This window comes from Trichophyton rubrum (genome assembly GCF_000151425.1).
Source record: "Trichophyton rubrum CBS 118892 genomic scaffold supercont2.1, whole genome shotgun sequence".
Classification (NCBI taxonomy): Eukaryota; Fungi; Ascomycota; class Eurotiomycetes; order Onygenales; family Arthrodermataceae; genus Trichophyton; species Trichophyton rubrum.
In genome coordinates, this window is record NW_003456428.1 from 3849375 (window position 1) to 3861577 (window position 12203).

Sequence of the window (12203 nt, forward strand, 5' to 3'; positions counted from 1 at the left end):
GCACATCCCCAGCAACATCCACGGCAGCAGCATCCTCCACAGAAATACCACTATCAGCTGCGAGGACAGCCTCAGAGGAGCCGCGCTACCGCCGAGAGAATCGAGCGAGGCATTGCCATCGGCCCTCCAGTCGGCCTTACCACCACTGCTAACAATAATACGGCCTCTCCCTCTGTGCGTCCAGAGACTCCCTCGGACCAGCATCAGCATGCAGCCATCAACACTCCGCAGTCAGAGCACACTCCGGCCTCGTCCCGTCCTCCATCCGCTCTTGACCATGTCATTCCTACTTCCCCCACATCTATATCTACCTCTGGAGTGACCACCTTCGGGTTCATGCATGTCGTCTGCATCCTGCTGAGCATCATGATGGCACTTAACGGCTACCTCCTTCGCGACGAGATCGCCTCTGCCGCCCGGTCCATCCTCTACTCTCCCTCCGGACACTATGGAATGCCCAACTGCACCGAGAGCATCGGCCAGATGCTGGCCACCGTCGACCAACGCCTGACTTCCATGACCAAGGAGATCTCTTTTCTCAAGCAGGAAGTCAACAAAGCTACTCCTCCACCTGCATTACCAAAAGCGAACCCCCTGGAGCCACGTCGACCCAACTTCTTCTCTCTGGGCTTCGGTGCCACTGTCGACCCTTACCTGAGCTCCCCTACCCTGTCGTCTACCAGGAGCTTCCTCGACCGCCTCCGCCGTTTTGCAGGCGGCATCCGCCCTGGCCCTTCCCCTGTCTCTGCCCTGCAGCCCTGGGACGAGATTGGCGACTGCTGGTGTGCGTCCACCTCTACTTCTCCTGCTTCTGCTTCCAAGAAGGAAGACAAGATCCAGCTCTCCGTCGAGCTTGGCCGCCCCATCGTCCCCGAAGAAGTGATTGTCGAACACATGCCGCGAGAGGCCACCCTGGACAACGGGGCCGCAGCTCCTCACCTGATGGAGCTCTGGGGAGAATACACGGACGCAAACACCGTTGATGAAGTGAGATCGTCCCTGGCAGCAGTGTGGCCTGGAGAAGCCGAGTCCGGCTACGCCCACGAGCCGTCGCTGGGCCCATCGTTCGTCCGTCTTGGCCGCTGGCAGTACGACATCCATGCAGCTCATCACATCCAGCGGTTTAGCGTTGCTGCGGCGTCGGTCCACGATCTGCCTGCCACCAGCAAGGTGGTCGTTGTCGCGAGGTCCAACTGGGGCCAGCGAGAGTACACCTGTCTCTACCGGCTGCGACTACACGGACGTCTCTAGCACTCCGTACTTCTCATGTACTTCTACTTCTTCTACTTCTTTTGTTATGGCGCTACTGGCCTGCCGTCGCTAGCATGTCATCTTAGAAATAATCAAAGGCATCAAGACAAGACGGCCGTTCGTCTCAGATAGACTGCTGGTTCCCGATCTCCTTCTCCTTCGGCTCTCCCGGTTTCACCATCTCTCGTCTCGTCTATCCTAAACACTTCATCTACTGCCTTTTCATCTATCTCATCTTCCCGTCTATCATCCAAGTCACCCCGACTATCGCCGCCATCGACTGTCGCTAGCATGTAAGTAACTCGCAGTAACTGACTAGGGCGACACGAGGCTTGCCCGTCTCCATCCAACGTCCCGCGACAGGGATGAGAAGTAACAGTCGAAGTCTTCTTCTCTTCTCTTGTTATTCTCTTGTTATTCTCTTGTTATTCTCTTGTTATTCTCTTGTTATTCTCTTGTCTGCATCTCAGGAGTTCTCTCCTTTCCTCCTCGTCTAGTCAAAGTAATAACATCAGAAGAGCAATCCTAGAGCAATCATAGAGTAATCCTAGAGCAATCCTAGAGCAAGAGTTCATCTCGTCTTCGTATCTCGTCTGCTCTTTGTGCTGCTTGACTGAGTTTCAGCCACGGACGAGCGGAGGCGGGCCGGTGGAAGGGCAGACAGAAGAAGAAGAAGAGAAAGAGAAGAAGAAGACAATTAAGTAGAGAAGAAGAAGAGAAGTAGAGAATCAAAGAGTAGAAGAATAGAAGAATAGAAGTAACTGACAGAGAGAGAGAGAGAAGTCGAGTCCATCTTCGAGTCTTCGAGTCTTCGAGTCTTCTTCGTCTTCTTCGTCTTCTCTTGCCTCCCCCTGAGCTGCTTCTCTTCTTCTTCTTTGCAGCCACGAAGAAGCAAAAAGAGGTCTTAGTCTTCTTCTCTAGTTATTCTCTTCGTCTCTTCTTCTTCTTTACTCTGTTATTCTCATCTTCTCCTACTAAATCTTCCTTGGCGTCTCCTTTTCTCGGTTTCAAGCGAGACTTTTCGCTTCTGCTTCTGCCTCGGATTCGGATTCTGATATCACATCGACTTCTTCTTCTTCTCTTCTTCTTAGCTTCATCTCTTCTTCTCTTCTTCTCAGCTTCTTCTCTTCATCTCTTCTATGCGCTGTCTCGCCTCGACGTCGTCGCTCCATCGGTGACGGGCCTGCATCGTCACATCCACGACCTCCAGCATCCCAACATCGCCATCACGACCAGCAGCAACACCGCATCTCCATCGACGACCTGAGGGCATGGCCCAGTCCCCCCCGGCCTCGCCCTCCCGCGCTGCCTTCAACCGCCCCGTCAGTCTCATCATGCGCCCGTCGCGGAGCAGCAGTCGCATGAGCGTCGGCAGCGTCGCCAACTCCAACCGACACTGCGGCAGCGGCATCTCGGACGAAGACGCCAGGACCGCCGTCAAAGTCGGTAGGCTTACACCCGCTCATCACACTCGTTCATCATCTGTACAGCATCAAGATGGATGTTACTGACTGGTTGTCTTCAGTCGTCCGCGTTAGACCCCCGCTGCAGCAGTCAGACCCGGGCTTCGACCTGATCCCGCAGCGGTTCCAGCGGCCGACGGTCCATGTCACCTCGCCGACCTCGCTCGCCATCGACGCCCCCCAGGGCCGCAAGCTCTTCGTCTTTGACCGCGTCTTCGGCGAGAGCGTCGACCAGGAGGGCATCTGGGACTACCTGCACGACAGCGTCAACTCCTTCATGCAGGGCTACAACGTCTCCATCCTCGCGTACGGCCAGTCGGGCGCCGGCAAGTCCTACACCATGGGGACCTCGGGGCCCCCTGAGCAGCACGACCCTAAAGCAATGGGTGAGCCTCTACTCAATGGTCTACTCAATGTTCTACTATGTATATATACTGACGATGGTAGGAATCGTGCCGAGGGCGGCGCAGATGCTGTTTGAGAAGCTGACCAGCTCGCCCACGCACAGCAGGAACTTCTCGGGCTCGCCGGTATCAGGCCTGCGCACCCCCCAGCGATACTCCTCGGCCTCGTCTTTTGGCCGTGTCTCGGACAAGCCCTGGCAGATGCGAGCGACCTACGTCGAGGTATTCCCTTCTCCCTCTCACATGTTCTGTATTCCTCTCTTTTTTTTTTTTCTCTTCGTGCCGGGGTTGGTGCTAATATATGCAGATATATAATGAGCAACTGAGAGACCTGCTGCTGCCAGAGTCGACCCCCCCGGGAGAACGCAACACGGTCACCATCCGCGAGGACACCAAGGGCCGCATCATCCTCACCGGCCTGCACCAGGTCGCCATCAACTCCGTCGACGACCTCATCAGCGCCCTCAACTTCGGCTCGGCCATCCGCCAGACCGACTCCACCGCCATCAACGCCAAATCGTCTCGCTCCCACGCCGTCTTCAGCATCAACCTCGTCCAGCGCAAAGACGGTTCAGCCGGCCTGCCGCTCTCTGCCCAGGAGAAACGCTTCTCCATGCCTGACTCTGCTTCTCCCGGAGACCAGGTTACGATTGATAGTAAACTGCATTTCGTCGACTTGGCCGGCAGTGAACGCCTCAAGAACACAGGGGCCTCAGGAGAGCGTGCCAAAGAAGGCATCTCCATCAACGCAGGCCTCGCCAGCCTCGGGAAAGTCATCTCGCAGCTCTCCTCCCGCCAGCAGGGAGCCCACGTCTCCTACCGCGACTCCAAGCTCACCCGCCTGCTCCAGGACTCCCTCGGCGGCAACGCAATCACCTACATGATCGCCTGCGTCACGCCGCCCGAGTTCCATCTCTCAGAGACCCTCAACACCGTCCAGTACGCCCAGCGGGCCCGCGCCATCCAGTCCAAGCCGCGCATCCAGCAGATCACAGACGAGAGCGACAAGCAGGCCGTCATCGAACGCCTCAAGGCCGAGGTCGCCTTCCTCCGCCAGCAGATTCGTAACGCGGACGGGGGCGAGAGGGATCGTCGCGCTCTCACGCCCCAGGAGCGGTCCGACCGCCAGAACGAGCGCGAGCGGGAACTCCAGAACCACCTGCTCGACGTCCAGGAGAGCTATACCGCCCTCAGCCAGCGCCATGCGAAGCTCATCTCAGAGCTCACCAAATCATCGACTTCTGATGGCAACGGGGCCGACGACGGAGGGGACGCCTCCATGGAGCGCCTCAAGCGGTCTCACTCCTTCGCCGAGTCCGTAGAGCAGGTCGTCATGGAATACGAAAAGACCATCCAGTCCCTCGAGTCCTCCCTCTCCCAGACCAGAGCTTCCCTCTCAGCCACCGAAAGCAGCCTGCTCGAACGAGAGACAAAATGCGCCTACATCGAGACCGTCAACGGCCAGCTCCAGGCCCGCATGCAGAAGATGCTCGACCGAGAGGCCAACACCGAGAGCTACCTGCACGACCTCGAGTCAAAGCTCGACAGCCATGCCACCGGCGAAGAGAAGAACGCTGCCATCGTCGCTGAGCTCAGAAAGGAGCTCAACCGCGCCAGAGAGAACGAAGCCAGCTGCGAAGACTACATCTCTACCCTCGAGGAACGCCTCGCCGAAGCCGACCAGGACATGGAGCTCATGCAGTCCGAGATGGACCGTCTCGAGCATGTCATCGACCGCCAGCGAAGCCTCGGAAAGCTCGACAACCTCCTCTACGAGCTCGACCATGTCCAGAACGGCCATCCCCCGGCCCGTAGATCCGAATATGAGTATCCTGCTGTTGGCGTCCACGACTCTAGGAAGCTGTCCTCCGCTGGCTCGAGTTCTACCGTCAGACCCAAGAAGACTACTCGCACCAGGACGCCCTCGCTCGACGTCCTCACCGAAGCTGTCGAGACCGCCATCCCAGAGTCTGATGATGACCTCCTCCTCCCGGCCGACGGCTCGACTCCCTCTTCCATCCAGGAAGAAACCGCCCTCGACCTTGCCCGAGACGACGCCGGCCTCGCTGCCCTCGAGAGAGCCACCCCTACCAACTCCACCTTTGCCAGAGACGCCCACGACGATGACGATGAATACAACGACAACGACAACGACGAACCAGAGCCATACACGCCCAGCGCCGCTCAGTCTCAGTTCGTCGCTGAAAAGCTCGACAGCGTCACCCAGGAGCTGTTCGACCTGCGCATCCAGCACGACCACTCCATGAACGAGTACGCCCTGCTCAACGCAAAATACCAGGAGTCCCTGCGTGCCATGGCAGAGCTCCAGGACGCCATGGACGAGATCCGCCACAGCCAGCGGTCCCAGCACCCCGTCCAGCCCGCCGTCGCTTTTTTAGACACCAAGATCGCTCAGAACGGCCGTCGTCCAAGGGTCAATGGCAGCACAGCCTCCAACGGCAATGGAGTCTCTTCCTATTCCAATGGTGGACAAACATCACGCTCGCTCTCCTCGGAGTTGTCCTCGGCAGAGCAGGCCAACAGCTCATCCTTCACTTCTTCCACCACTACTAACAATACAGAAGTCGAAGAAGCGGAGCAGGCAGAACAAGCCGAAGAAGATGAATCCGAAGAAAGCGACGTCGTCAAGAAACTCAAGGCTGAACACCAACAGGCCCTCGATGCAGTCACCAGCAAATTCAACGAACTCCAGATGGAGCACGAAGACAGCCTCACCCTCCTCGAGAGCCTCAAGGACGAAGTCACCCGCTACAAGAACGCCGCCTCCTCGCCGCCACACACCCCCAACGTCATCCGCCGCATCACCAGCCAGAGCATGATGACCGTCGACCGCGCCCACAGGAACCTGTCGGCCCTCCGCATCCAGGCCGCCGAGGAGTTCGAGGGCCGGCCCGAAACCCTCCAGAGCTTCGACCAGAAGATCGACTCCGCCATGCGCGAACTCAACTCTCGCATGGAACGCATCCAGGCCCTCGAGGCCGAGAACAAGAACGTCAAGAAGGAAATGGAGACCAAGGCCACCATCATCTCGGGTCTTACCCGCGAACGATCCAGCCTGCAATCCGTCTCCCCCGTCGACATGACCGTGGTCTCTCAGCTACGGGACCAGATCGTCAATGCCGAGGGACAGATGAACGAGATGAGAGAGGCCCACGAAGCCAAGGAGCGCGAACTCGCAGAGGAACTAAAGTCCGTCAACGCCCTCGTTGAATCGCAAAAGGCCGAGCTGGACGCTCTACGCAAGGAAGTCGAGGAGTGGCAAGGAAAACACCGCCAGACCGCCGAGGAACTCGCTCTAGTCCAGAGCCGCCTCGAGGCATCAGAAAAGCAGGTCAAGGCCACCGTTGCCGAGCTCGAGGCCTCCCTGGCCAACGTCGATGCCATGCGTGGTAACCACGGCAAAGGTGGCGTCTCTGCCGATGAAGCCGCCGCCGCCGCTGATGCCCTGGAGAAAGAGAGGTCTCAACACCAGGAGCTAGTCGACAGCCTCAAGCAGGAGATCGACGGCCACAAGGCCACTATCGGAGCACATCTGGCCAAGATCGCTACTCTCGAGAGCGACCGTGACGGTTCTCGCGCCGCCCTGGACGACCTCGCGGGCTCAGAAGACCAATTGGCCTCTCACAAGGCCCGTGTAACCGAGTTGTCCAGGGACATCGAAGTCCACAAATCCACCGTTGAAGCGCAGCAGTCCCAGCTCGAAACCCTCCAACTCACGCACAAACGCGAACTCCTCGAGCTCGAGTCCAAGACCAAAGTCGCCGCCGAAGCACAGTTCGAGTCCCAGCTCGCCGAAAAGGCCGCCGCTCACCAAGCCGCCCTCGACGACCTCCGCGCCGAACTCACCAAGTCCAAGGACGAATCGGCCCAGATTCTCGAGACCATCTCCTCCTTGTTCAAGACCCAAAGCCCCGTCACCCCTTTCACCCTGCAGGACCAGCTGCAGGACATCCTCTCGCAAAAGGATCAGTTCGCAGAGAAGTACTCTGCTCTCATGGACACTAACGAGTCCCTGACCCGCCAGCTAGACGAGAAGACCGAGACTCACTCCGCGCTCGAGAAGCAGGTCGTCGACCTCAAGAACAAGGCCAACGAGCACGAGATGAAGGTCAACGATCTGGCCGTGCTGGTGGCTAACCATGAAGAAGCCATTGCTGCCAAGGAGGCGACTATAGAGGAGATCAAGGCCGAGAAGGAGAAGAGCATCCGTCTTGTCGAGGAGCTGGAGGAGCAAATCACCTCTTCGTTTGACCAGCATAACAACCGACTCTCGGTCATCCAGGCCGAGAAGAGCATGGCCCTGGAAGAGGCCAAGGCTAAGATTGCCGCGCATGACAAGGAAATTGAGACTTATCGTGCTCGTATCGAGCAGTTGGAGGTACTTCCCCCCCCTGTCCCTTAACATATACCCGGATTTGTATTCTAACATCAACAGGCACAAACACGCCCCATCTCGCCGGAGGGAGGCCACATCGACCGCGGCTCCGGCTCCATCTCAACCAACCTCCGCAAGAGCTCATCCGCAGCCTCGCTTCCCTCCCCACCGCCCGCCATTCCGCTCCCTCCCCTCCCCAATATCGCCGCAGCCGCAAATCCAGCAAGCATCTCGCCGCCCTCATCCCGACACCAGAGCAAAGAACTCGCCAACAACCAATTCGTCGAGGACCAAGAAGCCCGCATCCGCACCATCGAGAAACACCTGCACGCCGAGAAGCAGCTCACAGCAACCCTCGAAGAAGCCCTCGGCGACCTCGAGGCGCAAAGCAACAAAGTCAAATCAGACATGGAACTATGGAAGAAGAAAGCATGGCAGCTCGAGGAAGAAGTTACTACTTTGCGATCGGAGCGTAACTCTGCTCGTCTCTCCCTGCAGGCTGTCGAGGAGGAACGAAGCGCTCGGCGAGAAGCAGAGGCTGCCCGCGCCCATTTGGAAGAGAAGATGAACGCCATCAGCAAGAAGAAGAAGAAGAGCACGCTCAACTGCTTCTAACCTAACCCCCCTTGCTCGCTTGCTGGCTTTATTGTCTGTATTTTATTGTGTTTCACGCCGTTTGATGAGTCTACTATGCCTGGGCCTGAGTCGGAGTCGGATGATGTGGTTGATGGAATACACGGGATGTTCCGTCAGCCAGGTATCTACAACCGTCCCCCCCCTTTTTATCTTGTCTCTTTCTTTTTTCCCTTCTATATTTCTTCCCCTCCTCCTTCTTCCCTCTACGTTGATTGGATTGGATTGGATTGGATTTCTCTTATTTATCTCCTTTTTTTTTTCCTTATAATCTGCTATTTTGATATCCCTTGTTCTGCTCCTGTTGCTGTCTGTTCCTGCGATTGTTGTCGACTGTGTATAAAATGCCCTCCCCCCTCCCCTGCCCTGCCCGCTCTATGATTAGATGCTAAAGAGCAAAGAATTCCCCCCGCTGCCCCCCCCTTTTTTTTTTTCTTTTCCTACTTCGTTTCGATGTGACGGATTTGGCACTTGACCGTTGACTTAAATGACGTACTCTTTTTCTCCCCTTATAAAGATACAGATACAGATTCCCTCCACGCTTATGCTTACGGCCGGAATTTCCCTAATAGTTCATTTCTTTTTCTAACCCCGTTTTTTCCTTTCCTCCTTGTTTTTTTTTTTTTTTCTTTTTTTTTTCCTTTTTGCTCTTTTCTTTTAATCTTAGTAACTTATTTTTTTCTTTTTTATCGAGCTGTTTACTGCTTATCCAAGTCATACACGGCACGGCACGGCATAACCACCCTTACTTTATTTGTTGACGAAGAGAAGACTCAAGATTACAGAATGTCCTGGCCCCGGGGGGCTTTTTTTTTTCTTTACTCAACTTACTTTTTTTTCTACTATATTCTTATTGTTTATTACTATTCCTACTTTTCTATCTTTCTTCTTTCTTCTCCTTTCTAGTAATTAGTTGATGTCGTCTAGATGTATCTATCTATTTACTTCGATTCTCTTATTTTCCTCCTCAACGGCTTTTTGATATCACGTGATGCGTTATGACTTCATCTGCGAAAGTTGACAAGTAAACAAAGCCGACGACGACGACGACGACGACGATGAAGTTGAAAACGGGACAGTTGAGGATATGAGGATGAGAGACAGTCATAATGAAAAACCGAAAACGATATAACATCATCTTCGTCCATCCCGACCTCGGCATCGGCGGCGCGGAACGCCTGATCCTCGACGCCGCCCTCGCCCTCCAAGCCCGCGGCCACAAGATAACCATCTACACCTCCCACCGCGACAAGAGCCATTGCTTCGAAGAAGCCCGCGATGGAACGCTGGATGTGCGCGTACACGGCGACAAGCTGTTTCCCGCACACATCAGAGGCCGATTCCACGTTCTAATGGCAATACTGCGCCAGCTCAGCTTGATCTACTACCTCTCTGAAAGCACGGCCAACAACGACGAAACGCACGACATTTTCATAGTCGACCAGGTGCCGGCCTGTGTGCCTGTGCTACGAGCGTTAAGGGACCTAGCTGCGCGCCGCAAAACGAAGAAACAGCGCACGCTATTCTATTGCCATTTCCCGGACCAGTTGCTTGCGCGGCGAGGGGAGGGTGGTATGGCGCTACGGACGCTGAAGACGCTTTATCGCTGCCCGTTCGATTGGTTTGAGGGCTGGGCTATGAGTGCGGCTGATAGGATTGTGGTTAATTCTCGGTTCACGGGCGGAGTGGTGCGGGAGGTGTTTGGGAATACCGGTGAGGATGTCCAGGTTGTTTACCCGTGTGTGGACACTGGACGAAGCACAAAGGAGGTATCCGTGGCCAAGGTCGATGATGGAGGGGAGTTATGGGGTGGGTTGAAGATACTATTAAGCATTAATCGGTTTGAGAGGAAGAAGAACATCGAGCTTGCATTGCATGCGTATCATGGCATTGCGGAGGAGGATAGAAAGGGCACGAGGCTTGTTATCGCTGGTGTGTTACCCTCTTTCTTGATTAACCTTGGTGCATATATTTGCTAACGACTTACAGGCGGGTATGATAATCGAGTCTCGGAAAACGTACAATATCACAAAGAGCTGGATGCACTAGCTACTCGACTCGGTTTCCAAACAGCTACCTCCCAGACCGTCGTATCAGCCATGTCCGTCCCAGACTCGATAAACGTCCTGTTCCTCCTTTCTGTCCCATCCGCATTTAAAGAAACCCTGCTCTCCTCCTCGAGTCTGCTGCTCTACACCCCTTCATACGAACACTTTGGCATCGTCCCCGTCGAGGCAATGTATGCCGGTCTGCCTGTTCTCGCAGACAACACCGGCGGACCCCTAGAAACCATTGTCGAAGGGAAAACCGGCTGGCTCAGATCATCGAAGGAGATCTCGGGCTGGACAGAAGTCATCAGTTATGTTCTGCAGCGCATGTCGTCCGCCGAGCGTCTGGATATGGCTTCCTTTGCAAAACAGCGGGTTGAGAAAGAATTCTCCCTTCAGGCTATGGGCGAAAGACTCCAGAATCAAATTGACGAGATGGTCCAGGCAGAAGACCGTGCTTTTCTCCCTCTTACCGCGATTCTTGGACTTGGCCTGGTGCTCGGCGTGGTATCTTCTCTTCTCATCTGGCTGGCCATAAATTGAAATTCTGAATTATGACGCAGAGGATTGTAAAATGATGAAATGAACGAGCGAACTCGTTGAGTTATATATGTATATTCCGAGTTCCGTACCCTATCGCCTCGGCAAAACGTGCATAACCATTAGATATAAGAGACAGGCTATGCAGGAGTCACGTCCTATCTCTGCAAAGGGGTAATCAACGCAACATAATTCCAATTGGTATTGGATTTGTTCATTCTAAGGACCTAGGGAGTATTCTGGAGAAACAATTCAGCTCCTGGCATAAGACGTGGCATCTCTCAACATATCTAGCGTATCATCCAGGAAACATGATGTGAATATCCTCCTGACTCAGGAAGAATCAGAATCCAGAAAATAGGAGAAAATTCCATTGGTGTCCGAGTGAAATGATCAATATATCATGGGCATATAGAAATTTACAAAATAGATTGATACCTTGCAAATTTATACATATTAGATGGTCTCCAGTGTCCTGATGAGTGGGATTACTGAGAAGATGACGAATATATGGCAACTCGAAGATGGAGCTCGTAGCTGCATTTGGAAAAGATTCAGTCAGTGAATCAGCGTGTACTCGGTAGAAATGACTGCTTAACCCTGTGGCGGTATGTGATGAACCACTCAGTAGATAACCAGGGGTGTAACCGTCCAATTGTCAGCATCGAGGCCAGGATGTCTGCCTGAGATATGCCTCCGTGTATAGCCAGGATTTGGCCGGGATGAGGGATTCCCCGCGTCCAAGAGATATTTCGGTTAAATTCTTTCATGGATGCATTGCTTGTTAGCTGGTGGAGCAACTCGATCCCTTGCGATGATGCAAAAGCTGTCCGGGGGATGCGCAGAAAATCTTAGATACGACCAACGCCCAACTGGCAGACGGCTTCGGCATGGGCATGAGGTCCAAATGTAACCTCCTTGCCAGCCCATCATCTCCGGCACACGAACAGCATCCCGAGCCCAGAGTTCTGGCCCGGCACAGTCTTTGTGATTGACGGGGGGACAGGGAGTTCGGAATACGGATTACGGACTACGGAGATAATATGGCATTGCTCAAGAGCAAGAGCCAGCATTGTTGACATTTCCAGCCATCTCGTGGGATCAAAAGTCATATTTGGAGTTTAGCACTGTTGACCTGCCTGCTCCCTGTCGATGGCTATGGGCCCTACATGGACCCCTACCTGGCCGCTGGCGTGCTCGCACACATGATAACGCCTTGATGGGGAAGCTCGGGGTGCTGTCAATTTTTAGGAATTCCGCTGCTGGCGCTCTCGTGCTGGCATCAACGATGGATCAGTGGTGGTAGCGGAGTATGGAGCAGTGCTCATAATATGGGCCCTCCTATGGAGTCACACTTCGCGCCCTGGCAGCTTGACGGCACAACAGCAATATCAGAGGATTTTAGCCTTTACCTATATCGTGTTCCCCAGTTAGCGACGAAGCTAGAAAACGGCATACCCTAGCTGGC

The 12203-nt window shown here is 54.7% G+C and overlaps 4 protein-coding genes across 4 annotated transcripts; all 4 read left to right on the forward strand.

The window, feature by feature from the left end:
* The first annotated feature begins 2 nt into the window (after positions 1–2).
* Positions 3–1675, forward strand: TERG_01451 (uncharacterized protein). Its single transcript, XM_003239417.2, has one exon. It carries the CDS (start codon positions 337–339, stop codon positions 1249–1251), a length of 915 nt encoding a protein of 304 aa, XP_003239465.2. The 5' UTR covers positions 3–336; the 3' UTR covers positions 1252–1675.
* An 847-nt stretch (positions 1676–2522) lies between these two features.
* On the forward strand, positions 2523–8129 carry TERG_01452 (uncharacterized protein; the record flags this gene model as incomplete). The annotated part of the gene is made up of 5 exons (XM_003239418.1): positions 2523–2697; positions 2777–3100; positions 3162–3340; positions 3426–7517; positions 7575–8129. 5 exons carry the CDS (start codon positions 2523–2525, stop codon positions 8127–8129), a joined length of 5325 nt encoding a protein of 1774 aa, XP_003239466.1.
* Positions 8130–8204: 75 nt separating this feature from the next.
* On the forward strand, positions 8205–8528 carry TERG_11717 (uncharacterized protein; the record flags this gene model as incomplete). Its single annotated transcript, XM_047750787.1, has 1 exon — positions 8205–8528. One exon carries the CDS (start codon positions 8205–8207, stop codon positions 8526–8528), a length of 324 nt encoding a protein of 107 aa, XP_047605427.1.
* Positions 8529–9210: 682 nt separating this feature from the next.
* On the forward strand, positions 9211–11882 carry TERG_01453 (uncharacterized protein). Its single transcript, XM_003239419.2, has 2 exons — positions 9211–10079; positions 10137–11882. Exons 1-2 carry the CDS (start codon positions 9257–9259, stop codon positions 10736–10738), a joined length of 1425 nt encoding a protein of 474 aa, XP_003239467.1. The 5' UTR covers positions 9211–9256; the 3' UTR covers positions 10739–11882.
* The last annotated feature ends 321 nt before the right edge of the window (positions 11883–12203 follow it).